Below are 19,114 nucleotides of genomic sequence, written 5' to 3'. Positions count from 1 at the left end.
TTAGCTGAAGTTAGGTAAAGTGAAAGCCTCTCTGTCATAAGCTTTTTTGCATGTGAACAGCTTCAACAAATTGTGGTCTAACACATCCCTGTCTCATTCCCACACGTGTGCGTGTGGGAATTATTCCCATATCATGTCTTCACACAATGTTTGGACAGTGCTGTTTGTAGATACATCTGAATCTTTATGTGACTCAAATGTATCACTTGAACAACATAAGCCATATGCACACTTTCAAAGTCAAAGAATTTTTGAAAGAATTATGTCTACCACCCCAACAATGACTAACTTGTTCCAACGTGGACCTGCCAGGGCTCAAGAACATAGTTGTGAGTGGTATGATCACTCTTCTGCAAGTTGTTCTGAGTCTGTGTTCTGCAGTCTCAAGGCAGGATAAAACTTGGTACCATCCTCTTCTGAGAAAGCAGATAACAGCAACTCGGAGTAGGCTCAGATTTCTAAAGATACAGATGTGTACTTATTGAAATTTATAAAACACATACAGTATTTTTACAAGTATCTCCAACAGGAAAATTTTATTGTGATAATGGACTGTGCTATTTTAGAGCTGCTTCTTCTAATATCATGGCCTTACATTAATTAGCATAGTGCAAATGCATCCGTGTTACTGTATCAAAAGCTGTATACCTCTGTGAGATAATTTTCCACTTACGACCATATTCCATGTACACTACCTATTCCACATACTAGCAATGAACTGCTGCTGAGACTCTGCATTACTGATAGTGGTAATAAAGGTATTAAATAAAAAATATGGTAGAAATGCCATCTTAAAGGGTAACTTGTGAGACGAATAAAAATTTAAAAGCAAAGTATGACTGCAGAACTGTTTGCCATTTCACTAGCCTAAGCCTTTGTGTTAGTACATAGGGTTGCTAACAAGATAATTATAAACCAGACCAGTGTTTTAAAATTAAATTAAAACTGTATGAATGATCATCAGAATAAAATAAATTTACACCAGTCACACTCAAGAGTGATTGTTCTTAGATGCTGAAGGATATGCAGTGATGGAAAAATATGCATTGTTCAGTGCTTTAACATATTTTCTTTTTTTCCCTCACAGTACAGTGCTGTGGATACAAATCCTTTATCTGTGTATATTATGCAACCCATCTGGAACAAAATTATTAAGGTAAGAGTTTTATTTAATAGAAAGATCACATGATAATGTAAGAATTTGTTTTATATACAGCACACATTTTGATTTTATAATATATTGATTAATAAAGCTGAGATTGAGATTACTGTATAAAAGAAAACAAATGTTATAGGATCTATAGCTATACTTAAGATCAGCATGTTTGGATTTTGATTTTTGGTGGGTTTTTTGTAGAAAAAACAGGTGCTGGGGTGTTTTTTCTGCTCATTACACAAAAGGCATCTGTTTCTTTTTTACATCTTTCAATTATTGCATCTTTCATTAAACAGCTTTGCAGACATTGAAGGGTTTACTTAGTACAAATTATTTTTGGGCAGCATATGCTGCCTAACAACAGCATGGCTTTATGTCTGTGCTTTGCACATGATTTTATGCAAGTGCTGTCTCATTTTCTCCCAAGGGCACTTGCTCAAGGGAGCGAGGCGTTTCTCTAAGAAGCTGAAAATGAGATCCGTTACCATGATCACCGTAACGATTGGAGGATGACATCTCTTGAATACATTATGATCTGCAGTTTTTAAAAATAAACCCCCTTGCAATTAGTTTTGCTGTTACTGGAAAAAAAAATTAAAAGGCTGTATCTCAAATAAATATTAAATTTATTGATCTCCAAGGAAGCAACGACCCAGGAATATGGCATTTTCAGAGCGTTGAAGTGATGACAGCCTCTTAGTAGAAACCTTTATACAAACAAAAAAGGATATATGTGGTCAGACTGCTGTTGTCCCTGCCATCTTTGGGTTTTATAATTCAGGTATTACTTGTACTTGATGTAGCTGGAAAATCATAATCTCTTGTTCATAAGCTAATGTAATTTCTTGAAAGCATTGTTTACCTAAAAAGAACTCAAACATGGCATGAAAGATTCAAAGATGTGAAACTGAGATCAATAATTCGGCGCAGGGTCTCCGTTTTTATTCCCATCATAACACTGAGGAAAACACTGAGGCCAAAAGCCACTCCACCATTCTGAGTCAGGCATGGGAGATGAGCAGAGTCTTTACTGTGTGCTTGCACTTTGATTTAGGAGATCCAGGGGTATTCATCTGCTATAGAATTGAAGAGAGAGTATTTTCAGCTAAAACTTCTTTTGGGGATAAGTTCTTCTAATGGTTGCAGGGTTTTTCCAGAAGAGCAACTTTCTTGACTGTCCCCATGTAGCATGGGGTGATGTATCCTGTAAAAAATGTAACCTCTTTAGATTTTTTTATGCCTCAGATTTTTGGTGAGCATGGTTTTTTTCACTTCTTGCTGGAGGAGACCTCAAACCAGACTGAAAACCTGTTTCACAAACTAGGAGATGCGAGTATGGAATCAAAAGACCGGAGTGGGTACAGTCTTCACACTGGCATTTGGTTTGAACTCTGAAGGTACAGCAGTGAATGTTCTGCTCTGCCTTCTGGTGCAAGGAGCATTACAGGATAATTCTTACTGATGTATCACAAGGTTTTAAAGGAAAATTTTGTTGCTCACAGCTTTTGTAGAAGTAGTAATTCTAATGTTAAAGGAAACTTCCAGGTAAAATCTGAGTCCTGCGGTGGAACCTGGGAATGCACAGCTGCAGAGGTGAAAGATGCTCCTAGAGATAAAAACGAGACCACCAAATCGATTAGCCAAAATTTAACTGTTAATAAAGTATTAGTAGAAACAGAAGTTGCTAGAATGATTTTGTTCTTGGCTAGATATTGAAACTAGGTGTGACGTTAACTGTTGCCTCAAACTCAGTCCAAGAAAGTTCTCCTTATCTTTTCAACAAAAATCAGGTTTTTTCTCTTGAAGTGTAAGTAAAACAATGGTATTGTAATAAATGGGATCAAGTCTTCTTTTAAAGAAGGAGGAGCTTTGAATGCATTTACTCATCATTGATTATTTTGTAGTTTGTACTTGTAAGCATGAAAACATGAAAATAGGCTATGAGCATCCTCTAGACTAAAATATCCTGTAATCTAGAATATAATATTCAACTTACATTTTTCAATATGTCATCTTATTTCTATTTACATAGACCAGTACTTTGCAATAGTTTCTAATCTAGTGAAAATAAACATTCCATGGGGACTATTTTTACCAGATTGTAGAGAAGTTAAAAAAAACCACCCCAACAACCTAAAATTTACAGAGTCAAGCAATAAACACCAATGAAAACAGAGGCTTGAGTTTGGCCTTTCATATATCAATTTAGTTATGAATGCAACACAATTTTCTCTATGTTCTGTAACAGAAAATTCATTCGAAGGTATGTTTCCTCTATTATGAGAAATTAAGAAGAGCCAGACATTAGAGCAGATGTAGAAATTTTTGAGCTGGGATATTGACATACATAAGAACTGAAAACATGTCATCATACCTAGATCCTCTGTGATGAGGATGGGGATACTAAGAATGCAATGAATTTGTGCATTTAAGTTAGATGTTTGCCTGGAAATCCTGAGCATTACCTTCCTTTTTTTCCTCTTTGAAGGACATCTTTCTTATGTACTACATCATGTGCCTGTGTCAATTTTAGTATGATTTTTGGATGTATGTGCTTCAGGAACATGTTGGTACCAAAGCAGAAAGTGAAGGATAATGTTTCATGCCTGAATTCTATAATGGGCTTGAAGCAGTCTGAGATGCTCCTGTCTAAGGCAACTTTTCTGTATTGTATGAAACTATAGTTAAAGCCTGTATGACACAACGGAGTAACAGCTTTATCTACATGTTATTTAAAACTATTCTGATTACAAAACTATAAATATTTAAACTTCAATTAATTCAATACTCCATCCTTTTACCTTTAATTAATATTTGTTTTATAATAAAGCACAATCATGTGCTATCTGACAGGTAATGGACTGTATACTTAGCTACGACATGAACTGAATAGTCCTCCTATTTGTATTCATGAAAAATCACATTTGTGCAAAACAATGAAAGGAAAAGGAGGAAATCCCACTGGGATACACAGGTGTGTGCCAGCTTCATGAAAGTCATTTAATTGCTCTCTGTTACCTTTATAAACTTAGATTTTACCACTAGAATTGAGCATGAGTAGAATTTTAGTGGTCCCAAGTGACTTAGTTAAGGAGTATTTCAAGTTTGAACTGAGCTTTATATAAATATGCATACTTTACCATTTCTTATCCAAATAGACAGTGGATATATTAAAACATTTGCAGTTTTTATTAAGGCTTTTAGCATGAATGACTGTAGACCTGTTAAAGCAGAAGTTACTATTTTGTGGAACTAAGTTTTTTAAAAAGTTCAAGCATACAATGGTTTTACCAGAGAGCAGACATGATTCTCCTCAGTGGCGCCTCTAGTTGCATGAATCATGTAGCACGTTGATATATTAGACTTCTACTGTTTGATTAGAAAATAAAATTTTCAACAAAGCTATAGGGTGCTAGTAAATTTCAGGATGTATGTTCCCAACATGCATAGGAAATTAATTTGTAAGTTTTGAATTGTGAAATAGGGTGATGATAGTGCCAGTACTCAGGGGAAAAAAAGGAGAGTTTATGACATTTGGAAGAAGGGACAGACAACTCCGTAGGAGTACAAGTAGGTCATGAGCTTATGCAGGGAGAAAATTGGAAGAGCTAAAGCCTAACTAGAACTTAATCTGGCTACTGCTGTAAAAGACAGTAAAAAAATGTTTCCATAAATACATCAGCAACCCAAGGAGGGCTAAGGAGAATCTCTGTCCTTTGTTGAATACTGGGGATGATACGTAGTTACAAAGGATGAGGTACTTAGTGACTTTTTTGCCTCTGGCTTTAATAGTAAGACCAGCTGTTCTCTGGGTACTGAGTCCTCTGAGCTGGGAGACAGAGACAGGGGTCAGAATGAAGCCCACATAATGCCAAGGTAAATGGTTAGTGACGTGCTACACCGCTTAGACACACAGAAGTCTATGGGAATGGATGGAATCCACCCAAGTTTATTGAGGGAGCTGATAGAAGTGCTCACCAAACCACTTTCCATCAACTACCAGCAGTCCGGCCTAACTGAGGAGGTCTCATTGGAGTAGAAGTTGGCAAATGCAATGCTCATCTACAAGAAGAGCTGGAAGGAGGATCCTGGGAACTACAGGCCTGTCAGCCTGACTTCTATGCCGGGGAAGGCTATGGAACAAATCATCCTGAGTGCCATTGTGAGGCACATACAGACGACCAAGGATTCAGGCCCAGTCAACATGACTTTAAGAAGGGCAGGTCCTGCTTGACCAACCTCATCTCCTAAGACAAGATGACTTACTTAGTGGATAAAGGAAAGGCTGTGGATGTGATCTACCTGGACTTTAATAAAGCTTTTGATACCTTTTCCCACAGCAGCATCTTGGAGAAACTGGCTACCCGTGGCTTGAATGGACCTACTCTATGATGCGTGGAAAACTGGATAAATGACTGGACCCAGAAAGTTGTAGTGAATGGAGTTAAATCCAGTTGGTGGCTGATCTTCAGCAGTGTTCCCCAGGGCTTAGTACTGGGGCCTGTTTCGATTAACATCTTTATCAACTATTTGGATGAGTGCACCCTCAGTAAGTTTGCTGATGACACCAAACTGAGTGGGAGCATACATCTGCTTGGGGACAGGAACACACTTCAGAGGGACCTGGACAGGCAGAATCAGTGCGCCAAGGCTAGTTGAATGAGGTTCAACAAGACTAAGTGCCAGGTTCTGCACGTAGGCAACAAACACCCCACGCAATGCTACAGGCTTGGGACAAAGTGGTTGGAAAGCTGACAAAAAAGGACCTGGGAGTGTTAATTGATAGCCAGCTGAACATGAGCCAGCAGTGTGCCCAGGTGGCCAATGGCATCCTGACTTGTATCAGAAATAAGTGTGGCCAGCAGGGCCAAGGAGGCTGATTGTCCCCCTGTACTCAGTGCTGGTGAAGCTGCACCTCGATACTGTGTTCAGTTCTGAGCTCATCACTACAAGAAGGACATTGAGGTGCTGGAGTGTGTCCAGAGACAGGCAATGAAACTGGAGAACAAATCTGATGAGGAGTGGCTGAGAGAACTGAGGTTATTTGGCCTGGAGAAGAGGAGGCTCAGGGGACATGTATCATCCTCTGTAACTACCAGGAAGGAGGTTATAGAGAGGGGAAGGTAGATCTCTTCTCCTAAACAGCAAATGGAGAATGAGAAGAAATAGCGTTGAGTTGTGCCAGGAGAGGTTCAGATTGGATATTAAGAAGAATTTCTTAATTGAAAAGGCTGTCAAGCATTGGAACAGGCTGCCCAAGGAAGTGGTTGAGTCCCTCCTTATCCCTGGAGATATTAAAAAAACATGTAGATGTGATGCTTAAGGACATGGTGTAGTGGCGGGTTTGGCAGTGTTAGGTTAATGGTTGAACTCAATCTTAAAGGTCTTTTCCAACCTAAATGATTTTCTGATTTTACTCTATGATTCTAATGTAATGCCAACCAAAAGAATAAGGGGCGTGAAATATAACAAAAGGAATTTTCCAACTGGAATATTTTCCAAATACCTAGACAGATTAGGCTTGGTAAGGGCAAGAGCATGCTTAGGGGTTAACATGGGAGAGGTTGTTTTCCTGAGGCTAGATCTACTCTAGCTATTTTTCATGGTGTGTCTACTAGCCAAAGGGATTGCAACTGTAACAACATCTTTGACATTTTCCTTCTTAAAATACAGCATCTTAGCAAGAAAGGTTAAAATAACGGCTTCATGTTTGCACCGTGTAAGCATAAATAGTTTCTTGCAATAATAATGACACATTGAGTATTTAGAATTATGGGCCTAATTAGAAAGCAGACATTTATGGCCCCTCACTTTATTTAATAGTCAACAATTATTATGAATTATACAAGAGAAATCAGCCATTTTAGATCAATACATTCAATGGCATCAGTATATCCTTGTAAATGGTTCATCCACAGGTTGTGTTAACATAATATTTTGATCTTTGTTTTAAACTAAGAGACCAATCCAGAATTTCTTCAGCATCTGCCCTTCTTATTTCATGGAAGGTCACAGACATCAGATACATTCCACAGCAGGCAATTCACACTAAGCCTCCATCTTACAAGGTTTCTGCATTCCTAGGTAGCAAAATTAGGGGATGTGCTGCTGTTGCTGCATGTTGAATGTGCAGTCAGTGTAAGAAGAGAGGACTGTGCAGTGAAGGGTTTCTCCTGAGTTTTTCTCCTAAAAAGAGCTTCAGGGAACATTTACTGTCACTTGTTCTTAGGGATTTAGAATTGGGCTTTTGAAGACTGAAAATGATAGATATGTTAATTTTTGTTGTTGTTGTTGCTGTTGTATGCTTTACATTATATATTTTAAATAATATGAGAGTTGACACGTAGTGTTTTAAAAGTAGTGATAAAATCTTGGTCATAAGGAAAACAACTATCAGATTTTATGTTTTTCCCAATATTATTAAAGAAAATATCTAAGAAATATAGCTGGAAAACACTCAGGAATTTTCATCAAATTTTTAAAAGTTTACACTGCACAACATCAGTTGTATAATTTCTCCTGAATATTATTAATTGTTCTGTAGTAGAAAAAGAGGATCTAGTCAGAAGAATTAATCAGTTCAAGCACTCAATTTTTCTATGCAATTTTTTAATATAGTAATAGAATAGAGGAAATGTAAAGACATATACAAATTAATGCAATCATCTGTCAGATGAGAGAGATTCATCTGCCTGTCCATCTAGCTAGTCCAAATAAGTTAATAAAACATTTGATTTCAAAACTATTGTTAGTATCTGAAATTATTTAGCTTCTTTTTCAATATTGTTTTCTAATATTTTGTAGTGTCAAAATACCTTATGTACATTTTCAGTCCTTAAACACTTCAAAGAATTTTATTGTAAGCCTCCAATGTTTCTATGTTTTGAATATGTTGTTACTCTGTTTAAGGGATGGTTGTGGTTGATACTTGGTATTTCTGCAAATAAATAATATAAATAAATAAATGATTTAATATTTTCTGTCTAAAAGCCACATGGAAAGCTTTGTGTGCTATTTCAAAAAATACTCTGGAGAAACTGTTACTTGGGAAGAGTGTTACCAAAGAAGAACCCTGTTGCAGTGCAAAGAATACCTTAAAGCCACAGGGATGGGACAAAGAATTAGAGGCTTAGGTGAATACAAGAGTATCCTTTTTGGCACTCTACAAAGTAAAAGGCATTAATGGAGTTTTTATAATTTATGACTGAAGAGGAAGTTACTGTCTAGAGAATTAGGGATCTACTCGTAACAAGGAGATATTCTGAGTGTAAAAATATAACACACTCAGTGTCTGGTTTTGTTGATATTTTGAGTTGCAAATTATTGACACATGTTAGAAGAGGGAATTTCCTTGCTATAGCGTGGCAACAGAATGCTTAAAAAAACCTGCCACGTGGATGCTGAGTTACCACACTGGGGTGCTGCAGTCTTCTTTCAGTTGTGGTACACACAGTTGCGAGAAGATTTCCCTGGTGGGTGGGAAAAGAGGGATAGTGTATAACGTAGGAAATAAAACGTTTTCAAATGACATTTTTGCCGGAGTCACAAGGATCAGGCAAAAGGATTATATTTGAAAATAGATTTCAGAAATGAAAACTGTATTTGAATTTTAAAATGGGAAAATGTGCACAAATCTGAACATTGCTGATTTTGTACACAAGCTTGTCCTTTCCTGATGTAAAAAAAAAAAAAAAAAAAAAAGAATTAAAATAGCACCTAAAAGTTGAAACATGATTTTTCTTTTGCTTTCTTTTTTAACAGATAGTGCCTTTGTGGATTGCTCCCAACCTGTTAACATTCTCTGGATTTCTCATGATTTTAGTTAATTATTTTCTAATATCTTTTTATGACTGGGACTACACTGCCTCAGGTAAATATCTCCATGTTGTAATTTTTCAGAACTAGTGGCCTGGTTGTGTCATACTTCTGAATGATACAGGGAGGCGTCAGATACTTGAATCTTCCCTGCTTCTGTAGGGGGGTTGGACTAGATGATCTCTAAAGATCACTTCCAACCCTACCATTCTATGATTCTATGATTCCCTTAATGAGGCTCCTTGTGCATACAGGAGAATATGGCCTCACACATGGCATTATAAATTTAGATAATTTTACTGAAAAATCATATTTAATTTCATCTCTAAATAAGGGTTTTGGAATATGCTGCTTGAAGTCTGTGGTAATACCTCATTTTATTTCAAATGGATTCCAGGATTTAAATACATAGTCAAAATTCACCCTAATGTTCTTTGTAAAATTTTAATTGGTTTCACATTTCCTAATACCTACATCGATGCCTTAATGAGCTAATTTCTCTTTCATTGCTTCGCCTCCTCACTTTAAGACTGCTTCTAGACAAGAAGAAATAGTTTCTAAATAATTGTCTCTTGAAAGAGTCCAAGTCCATATTGCCTCCTCATGATAGACCAAGTCAGAAGCTTTTTAGAGCTGATTGCTCCTGAGCATATGGTGCATTCAGTTCTGGGCTTCTTAGACCAGCTGTTGGAGCTTGCTACAGAAAGTAATAAGCATAATCTAAATGATTAATATATAAAAATCTTTGCTTTTCTTCAAGCTCGACACTTAGGTGAAGACTTAACAATTTTATTTCCCAAAGCAATTCTGTTTTGGTTTTTTTGCTGCCTTTAATTTCTTATGTCTGTGGGTAGATTTGAGAGGTACCCTTTGGCATGAACTCTTTGTACATTTATCATAATAATTCTAGAGGCCGGACTACTTGTTAGCAATTTTGGTTCAAAAATCATCTTGTATGACCATTAAGTTTTCAAGACCAGCATGTTATGTAGTTAATTTGGCCTCATCACTTTGGTTTTTTAATCAATGCAGCTGATATTTACTAAGTTCTGTATTGAAAAAGCATCCAGCACAGGTCCTCTAAGGGAATAATTTTGTTTTTCCACATTCCCAGTAGGTACACCTTGAACTTCACGTAACTTGAAATGGTCATTAAGTCTGTTAGAGGTGAGACCTATATGTGTAGTTTGCAAGCTTCTTCTCGGTTTCACACAAGAACAGCGCCTGTTATTTCTCAACTGATTGAAAACGTTCATGCAAACTAATGGGCCTTTTGAGTATTGTATATCAATCTCATACCTAGGATCAGAAATAAAAGTCTTAATTTCCTGGACAGCTGGTTTTCATTCTACAGCTTGAAAATCTGCAGCTAGGAGTCAGAAATTGCCATCTTTTCTTTCAGAGTGGCAAGATGAGGCATTGAGAGAGAGGTTGTTGGGGCATAGCTTTAGGTACTGGCATCTCATGGACACACTTCTGCATGCAGGTATTCCCTGTGTTCTGTTTTCCCTGCCAGAAACCTGGGAGGGCTCTGCACTTAGGGTTGTTTAGCACTGGTGTAGTTCTTATTGAATGAAGTTAAATAGAATGCTCTTTGGAAAAAAGATTGATTTTCTTTAAAGGAGCAACAGTAACTGTGGGTTACAGATATCAGCAGAGCAATAATGGAACCCTGGGTTCTGTCCAATCCACATTTCTTTTCCTTTTTTCAAGGGGGGAAAAAAAAAAAAAAAGTTGCTAATCTCTGTCCTAGCTTAAGGACAAAAATTTCCTGGTCAGATCTGTATGGTAAAAGTGCTATACAAACCCCACTTTGGCACTAATGATCATGATCATTCTGGTTCAGTTTTTTTTATCTTTAGCTATTACATAAACATTAACTAATTTGTTGAGGGACAGTCTTCCCATTACCTGTGAAATTTTTTGCTTAGTTACTGTCATTATTTTGTGCAATACTAATTTCAAGGCCTAAAAACATCTATCTTCTTCTCTCTCTTTTACAGTAGAAGCACATTCAAGCCTGCTCATTGCTTCTTTGGTAGAGCTCAGTAGTGACTCAAGGTCAAAACCAAGTATTTCGGTCTATTTGATATAGTGGGCTAATCGCTGATAGCTTGTTCATATGTATATGAATATCTCTGTGGATTTCTTTGACATTAACCACTTTTACACTGACTCACTACCCAATGTGTTTCAGGTACCAGTCCTGGACGTGTTCCCACCTGGGTATGGCTGTTCAGTGCTTTTACTACCTTTTGTGCTTATGCTTTAGGTAAAGTACAATGAAATAATTTACACATCTGATGTCTTCATATAGGTTTATCGACTAGTTGATTAGTGCTTAGCACTATCAAAGTGAAGAGGATAGTGAATAAAGTATTGATCTCTCTCCAAAAGAGTTGAAAAGAAATTTTCTGAGATAAAAACCAAATCTAACATAAAAACCAGCCATAAGGCTTAACGACCCCCCCCCCCCCAATTTTTAATGATATATAGGAGATTTTGTGATTGTTGCTCTTATCTCTCTTGAAAGTTCAAATTGTTTTAGAACAACAATGAAAACCATTATGTAGCAGCAGTCATTGCTGTTGGGTTTCATAGAAAAGTGTGTCCCTCAACAATGACAAGCTCCCTGACACTTGTGTTAGCAGAAGGTGCTTTCCAGAACAGGAAAAATAAAAGGCAAAGCAGAGAAAAGGGAAAATGAATGTATTACTGTGTTTTAACCTGTAAAGCTCTTCAGTGCTTATGTTGTGTGTCAGGAGAGATGGTATGAATTTGATGACAGGCCTGAGCTTCTTAGGAAGATGAAGTATCAGTTTTGTTCTTTCCTGTTGTTGCTTTTCTCCCATAACACCTATAATACCTAATATTCAGTGTCATATTCCATTTTTACTTTTTTGGGGAGAAACATAAATAGGGTGGCCTATTTATGTGGACTGCACTGAGTTGATTCTTATAAGGCCTTGCATTATAGAGTGTAGCCAGACATTTGTGTGCCATGCTTAAGATACTTAGGCTAGATAGAAACGTATTCTATATGTACACTGTAGTTTTGTGCAAAGATGCTGGCCTCTTTTGGTATCAGACTCGTGCATGTAGTGCCACATCTCCTTGTGCAGACACCTCCCTCTGCGTTGCAAGTGCCTTGCCATTTCTATTCAAGGGGTGAGTTTGTGCCAAAATTATTTTGTCTGTAATTTCTTTCTACCATAAAAATAATTGAGAAAACCATCCCTTGAAGCTGACTAGCAGTCAGATTTCCTTAAGAGCTCTCTAATTATTAGCAGAAGCAGCAGCTTCTTTTGTGAAAATCATTATTTATGTAATTGTAGGGAATTTAATGAAGCATCTATTGTTTCATAAATGGGAACTACATATTGGAGCTATTAGTGTATGAGATCCCAGAAAACTCATTGGAAATTCAGCTTGTGAGATTCTTAATGTAGATGTTATTTGCCAGTGAGGCCTGTAGTTCCTAATACTTGGAAGATGGGGACTATAATGTTGACAGTCAAAGCTATAATGAACTGATGTATATGTAGATTTTTGTGTCTGCTGGCCAAGCCACTTAATGAAATATTTAGTCTCAGGTTTAATTCTGCATGGTCAAAGTTTTCCCTTTGGAAGACTGCAGAGAACCATAATAACTAACTAAATATCCAACTTTAACCCCTCTCAGCTTCTTTTTAATGACAGTTATTCTCTCCAAATTCCCTATCATGTTGCACTTTCACTCCTCCACTGCCTTTGTTAAGGTGGTTTGGTGTCTTTTCCCTTTCTGTAAAATTGAATGCTCTTTGCTGTTATTTTTTAATTCCACTATTTAAAAGTTATATAAACTTTTGTAAAAATGAAGATTCATGAACCTTCATGAGACAAAATTGTAACATAAACTTAAAGCAGTGGAGGCACGGGATAGTGTTTGTCCACTACTGAAAATACACCATTATTGGCATGAATGCTTTCAAACTGAAACCTAAACCAGGAAATATTTTCAGTCTCTTAAAAAGCTAGTGAAACCACACGGAAAATGTGGGTAAAGATTTGTCGAAGTAAAATTTTACATATATGTTATACAATTTCTATCTTTTATATTATATTAGTATCTTCTTGTAACTTTCCCCATGTCCATTATAATCGAAGTACTGTATTTCACGACGGCATTATAAGCCTAACTCTTTTGAGTAAAATGTTGCTACAAGACGAAACCCTCTCTTTCTCTGAGGTACACATTTTAGTATCTAATGTGAGTACTATTTTGTGCATATGTAAAATACTTTATGAACAGAACAATCTTTTATCATTCTAATTTAGAAAGTATTGTCCCTGTAACTGAGTTCTCTCTGATGTGGGATAGAGATTCTTGAAATATGAAAGACCACATACTACACAGAGATGTTTCTATTCACAGAATTACAGCATGGTAGGGGTTGGAAGGGACCTCTAGCGGTCATCTAGTTCAGCTCCCCTGCAAAAGCGGGTTCACCTAGGTCAAGTCACACAGAACGTGTCCACTCAGGTTTTGAAAACCTCTGGAGAAGGAAACTCCACAACCTCCGTGGGCAACCTGTGCCAAGGCGGCCTCACAGGAAACAAGTTTTTTCTCATTTTCAAGAAAAACTTCCTTGTTTCCAGTTTGTGCCCATTACCACTTGGGCACTGCAGAAAAGACTGGCCCCATCCTCTTGACACCCTCCCTTTAGGTGTTTATAAGTGTTGGTAAGGTCCCCTCTCAGTCTTTTCTCTAGGCTGAACAACCCCAGGTCTCTCAGCCTTTACTCTTAAGAGACACATTCCAGTCCCCTGATCATCTTGGTAGAGCTTCCTATTTGTAGCTTCACTGCTTTTCCTATTTGCTGGTTAAGTGTCAGAAGCATCCTAGAATAGACTAAAGAATTTCTACATTTATAACAACACTATTTATATAACTTCAAACTTACATACACAGTTTTCTTTCTGTACTTTTAAGTAAGATGCCAACAATTCAATGGCAATGTTAATGAAGAGAGAATGTGGAAGGGGGTAAGCCATATATGAAATCCTCTATGAGATCTTTGATCAAGAGTTTAGTATTTGAGCAGAGGATATCTCACAGCTGTTGAAGTATTACAATAGGGACATGGTATAAAATCTGTATAAAATGAAATCCCATGTTTTCCTGGTTTAGATCCCTGAAGTATATTTACATTAAAAAAAACCCTCAGAGTACTGCCAAATAATCTGGAGAAGTAAGTAGTACTTGATCAACAGCAGCTGTGGAGTCTTCTGTCTCACTCTGATGAGTTGTATCCCTAGTCAGTTTTGTGTTATTAATGCTAATAATTGTTAGCTATAGTACCTTCCAAGTAATAGTAAAAAGAAAAAAAAAATCCATGTTATTGCGAGATTCGGGAAAACAGTAAGTAATAGATAAGATTTGTTCTTTTACCAAGAGGTTCATCAGGCATATTTATGCTTAACTTTAAGAAGAAAATATTTCTGTTCCTCACCAGCACAGTCTCAGAGAAGAGACCAAGGGTATGGTTTGACAATACAGCTACGAAAGGTTACAGCTGCCTGACCCCCTGCCTCCTCCCTGCATTCACTGTCTCTCCCTTGTACCATCTCCCTGTTTTTTTATACCATTCACAGTACCAATTCTGTTCAATGACCCAGAAAAAACCCCCCTAATGTTTGCTGTATTTCCACCAGCTGAGCAGGCTGCAAGTCCTCCCCTGTTCAACAGCAGTGAACTCACAGATTGACTCAAACCATATTGTCCAACTGCATCCTCAGAGTGAGATCCAGTACTTAAGCACTTAAATGTTAACGTGACTCACCTTAACAGGAATATATTCTTAGAATCATAGGATCATTTAAGTTGGAAAAGATGTTTTAGATGATTGAATACAACCATAAACCCAGCACTGCCACATCCACTGCTAAAGTATGTCCCTAAGCGCCACATCTACATGTCTTTTGAATATCTTCAGGGATGGGGATTCAACCACTTCCCTGGGCAGCCTGTTTCAGTGCTTGACAACCCTTTTGGGGAAGATATTTTTTGTCTAATATCCAATCTAAACCTCCTCTGGGGTAACTTGAGGCCATTTCCTCTCATCCAATCGCTTGTTACTTAGGAGAAGAGACCGACCCCCAACTTACTACAACCTCCTTTCAGGTAATTGTACAGAATGAGAAGGTCTCCTCTCATTTTGCGGGGCCCAGAACTTAACACAGTATTTAGGGTGCAGCCTTGCCAGCACTGAGTACAGGGGGACAATCACTTCTTTGGCCCTGCTGGTCACACTATTTTTGATATAAGCCAGGATGCTACTGGTCTTCTTTGGCCACTTGGGCACACTGACAGCTCTTGTATCCTAAGATTTCAATCAAAAGACTTCATGTAGGCACACACAAATAAATTCTGTGACATTTTCTCCTTGAGGCTAGGAGGTAACAGTCACTGTGGTATTTAGCATCAAGCAACCTCAATGCCTTAGTGATTCTATTCCACAAGTGGTCTGAAGTTTAATGGGTTTGCAACACCAGCGAACAAGCCAGAAGCCATAGGGACACTTTTCAGCACTTTCATTGCGAAACATGAAAGTCTGGGGACAAGTAATTATTAATGTCTTCCTAAAGCTCGTAAGGAATGTGGCGTTTAGTTTAAGAGCTGAAGTGAGGATGGAAAAATTACTTGATAACGGAAGCAAATCTTTTATGAGCAATCCTAACATGTTGGTGTTGAAGGGGCTGTTGTGCCACAGTTTGCTTTCATTGGTGTGTTTTTCCAAAATGTTATCCATGGCAGCACTGAAGTGCATGTGAAGAAAGTTAGTCCTTTTGTTGCACTCTAATTCTTTATTTCTTTTCCTTTCCCAATCCTTCTAGACTCCATAGACGGGAAACATGCTCGAAGGACTCAGTCCAGTACTCCTCTGGGAGAATTATTTGACCATGGGCTGGATAGCTGGGCTACCTCCATTTTTGTGCTTTCTTTTTTTTCTGTCTGTTCCCGTGACAATGGGAAGACTGGAGTTTCTGTATATACAATGTATATATATTTAAACATTGTCTTGTTTAACTTTATGTGTTCACACTGGGAGAAATATAACACAGGAGTTCTCTTTCTTCCTTGGGGATACGATACAAGCCAAGTGGTAAGTATTTATCATTCCTGTTTTGGTTTTATTTTTTAAACTCTGTTAGTGTTTCCATAATATTACAGAAATAGAAAAATAGAGCTCAAGGCAAATGTATTTTGCCAAGACTTTGAATGTTAAATAACACAACCCTGAAAGTAATTCAGAAGTGCTTCCTGCATTTGCAAAGAAGGTATGTTCTTGAGCAAGTTGTCAGCATCAGAGATTCATTGCCTTGCAGGAAAAAAAAGGCTTGCAGCAAGCCAAGCAGTTGGTGCCCATGAGAATGTCATTTAACTGCATTTGATGTGTAATATTAACAAAAATTATTATGCTGTCTGAAAACATAAGCAATTTCCCAACATGAAGTTCTGAGGCACAGTGTGACCGAGTCCAAGCAGTAGTTATTATCAGTAATTTTACAGTTATATAATATACTAGCTCTTCTCAATTCTACCACCTCTTACATTGAATGTGGTAATGGAAATAGCATGATACAGCAAGCATTAACTGTTGTCTAGTGAGTTTTACCCTAGAAAAAAAGCCCGAAAGTCATACCATTTTAATGGTTTCCTCTCTGGGAATGGTGTTCAGTAAGTGGGTTAGGGATCAGCCCACAGCCAGTCCCCAGCTGAGTTCTTAACTGGCTTACAGCCCTACCTTGAGGTGGACCTCTTCAGAAACATGTCCAGGGCACCAAAAATAGTAGGGGCCTCAGTGTGCAAAAGAGTAGCAGCAGTAACTAGCTGATCGCACTTCCAAGGGCCCAGTGCTGTGATTTTTGGGCTGGCTTATCTGTTTCTTAGACAGCAAGCTCTTGCTTCCTGAAGAGTGTAGTCCTAGTCTTCTGAGCTTCCTGTCATAGGCGTGAGATGAAAGGCACAGCCAAATACATATAATCAAAATGAAATTTGACAAATATTCAAATATGTGTTTTAATGGAAATATATTATTTGAATTAATGGCTGCAGATGTATTGCTGTAAACATAATCTGAATCCAGTGGTTTGAGAACAACTCAGAGGTGGTGGTCCAGCTGTGGTACATCTGTTTTGTCCCCTAGAAAATAGATCCTGGAAGAAGAAGTTGGCTCAGGACTAAGACATTAGGCAGCCAGCTGGTCTGCAAGTTTCAGCCATTATCTCTGTGAGGCTTCTTAGCGAAGCTCTTTCAGCAGGAGAGGAATAGCTATGTTGAAACCAATTGCACTTGTTGCACAGATGATCACTGTAGATATACATGTGAATGTTTAGAAAGCTCTTTTTGATTGCCAGAGCATCCTGACTGTATTAGTGGTTAAATGTGGGAGTGAATTTCAAATAGTGGAGCAGTACTCTGAACTCTGTCAGTACCTTTTGGTGACCGATGCCTCTGTTACTGCTTTCTCATCTGGGAAATAATGGTAATAACTTTTCCCAGCCTTACGGATTTGTGGTGAAGCTGAATTTCAGTGAAGTTTGTAAACTGCTTTCATTAACTTGGATGCAAGGTGCAAACAAGTGCTACTTCCTGTTTCCCTCTGATGCTGAATTGCTGTCCTACATGCTTGCTTTCTAGATAGCTTGGTGATGATTTGCCTACAGTAAAAATGATAAGCATATAAATGTAAGGATTTTTGGATTGCTATATACTGGTAGAAAATTGTACTGCTGAAACATCTGTATGTCAGTTTTCCAAACTGTCAAAATCAGCTTTTGTAGCTTTGATTGCCTGTGAACAAAGACAAGATGGGATTTTTAGACCAAGGTAGTATTTCTTCCATTAGTCCAAATTACATTTCACACACATCAGCAAGTACAGAAAACATTTTTTACAGCTGTCCTAACTAGTCAAGTAAAAGGTCTTTATTCATAAAATCACAGAATCACAGAATGGTTGGGTTGGAAGGAACCTCTAGAGATCGTCTAGTCCAACCCCTCCGTTAAAGCAGGTCCACCTAGATCAGGTCACAGAAATGCATCCAGGTGGGTTTTGAAACCTCTAGAGAAGGAGGCTGCACACCCTTCCTGGGCAGCCTGTGCCAAGGCTCCCTCACCCTTAGAGTAAAGAAGTTTTTTCTTAAGTTTCAGTGGAACTTTTTGTATTATGTCCATTATCCTTTTTCTTGTCACTGGAGAAAACAGAAAAAAGTGCTCTCCCATCCTCTTGACCCACACCTTTTAAATACTTATAAGTGTTAATGAGACTCCCACTCAATGTCCTCTTCTCCAGGCTGAACAGACCTAGTTCATGCAGCCTTTCCCCTTAAGAAAGATGTTCCAGACCCCTGGTCATCTTGGTGGCCCTGCGCTGGACACCTAGAAGTTCCTTGTCTTCCTTGAGCAAGGGAGCCCAGAATTGGACACAGGACTCCAGATGAGGCCTCACCAAGGCAGAGTAGAGAGGGAGGAGAACCTCGCTTTACCTGCTGGCCACACTCTTCTTGATGCATCCCAGGATGCCATTGGCCTTCTTGGCCACGAGGGCACGTTGCTGGCTCATGGTTAGTTTATTGTCAACCAGCACTCCCAGGTCTCTCTCTGCAGAGCTGCTCTCCAGCAGGTCAATCCCCAGCCTGTACTGGTGCATAGGACTGTTCCTCCCCTACAAACATTATCTTACTCTTGTTTTCTAAACCCATTCAGGAAGTTTTCTATGATATGTGTGCTATTAAAGGTAGCTCTTCAGCTGCTTGGAGGAGAGGATACTGAGGACATAAAAATGACTGATGATGAATAAGAAAGGTAATGATCCCCTTGATGTTTTTTTCCCCACTACTTCTCTGCCAGATATTCCCACAGTCACATTCAGAGGCAGAGAGTATGGAAGCAGTCACAGGCTGCTTTCAGACTGATTCCCAGTGTTTAGTTGACTGTTTTCCCTGTGGCATTCCTAGCTGGATTGCTGCACGAATGTGCCTCTCTTCTCTGTCCTAAATAATTTCACCGACAACACGATGCTATCGCATTGACATGTCAGACATTCAGGTGGTCTAGTCCTCTGCTTTTAAAATTGATGATAGCCAGGAACTTTCAACT

The 19,114-nt window shown here is 38.3% G+C and overlaps 1 protein-coding gene across 1 annotated transcript in view; it reads left to right on the top strand.

The window, feature by feature from the left end:
* The first annotated feature begins 1,090 nt into the window (after positions 1–1,090).
* Positions 1,091–19,114, top strand: part of LOC104564160 (ethanolaminephosphotransferase 1) — a 41,365-nt gene continuing 23,341 nt past the window's right edge. Inside the window, exons 1-4 of the mRNA XM_061995149.1 lie at positions 1,091–1,156; positions 8,918–9,026; positions 11,169–11,243; positions 15,848–16,116. Coding sequence (XP_061851133.1) covers positions 1,127–1,156; positions 8,918–9,026; positions 11,169–11,243; positions 15,848–16,116 — 483 coding nt within the window. The 5' untranslated portion in view covers positions 1,091–1,126. The remainder of the gene's footprint in view (positions 1,157–8,917; positions 9,027–11,168; positions 11,244–15,847; positions 16,117–19,114) is intronic.

This window comes from Colius striatus, chromosome 4, assembly GCF_028858725.1.
Source record: "Colius striatus isolate bColStr4 chromosome 4, bColStr4.1.hap1, whole genome shotgun sequence".
NCBI classification, from domain to species: Eukaryota; Metazoa; Chordata; class Aves; order Coliiformes; family Coliidae; genus Colius; species Colius striatus.
Note: the sequence above shows the minus strand (reverse complement) of the source record. Positions and strands in the feature narration are given on the sequence as shown.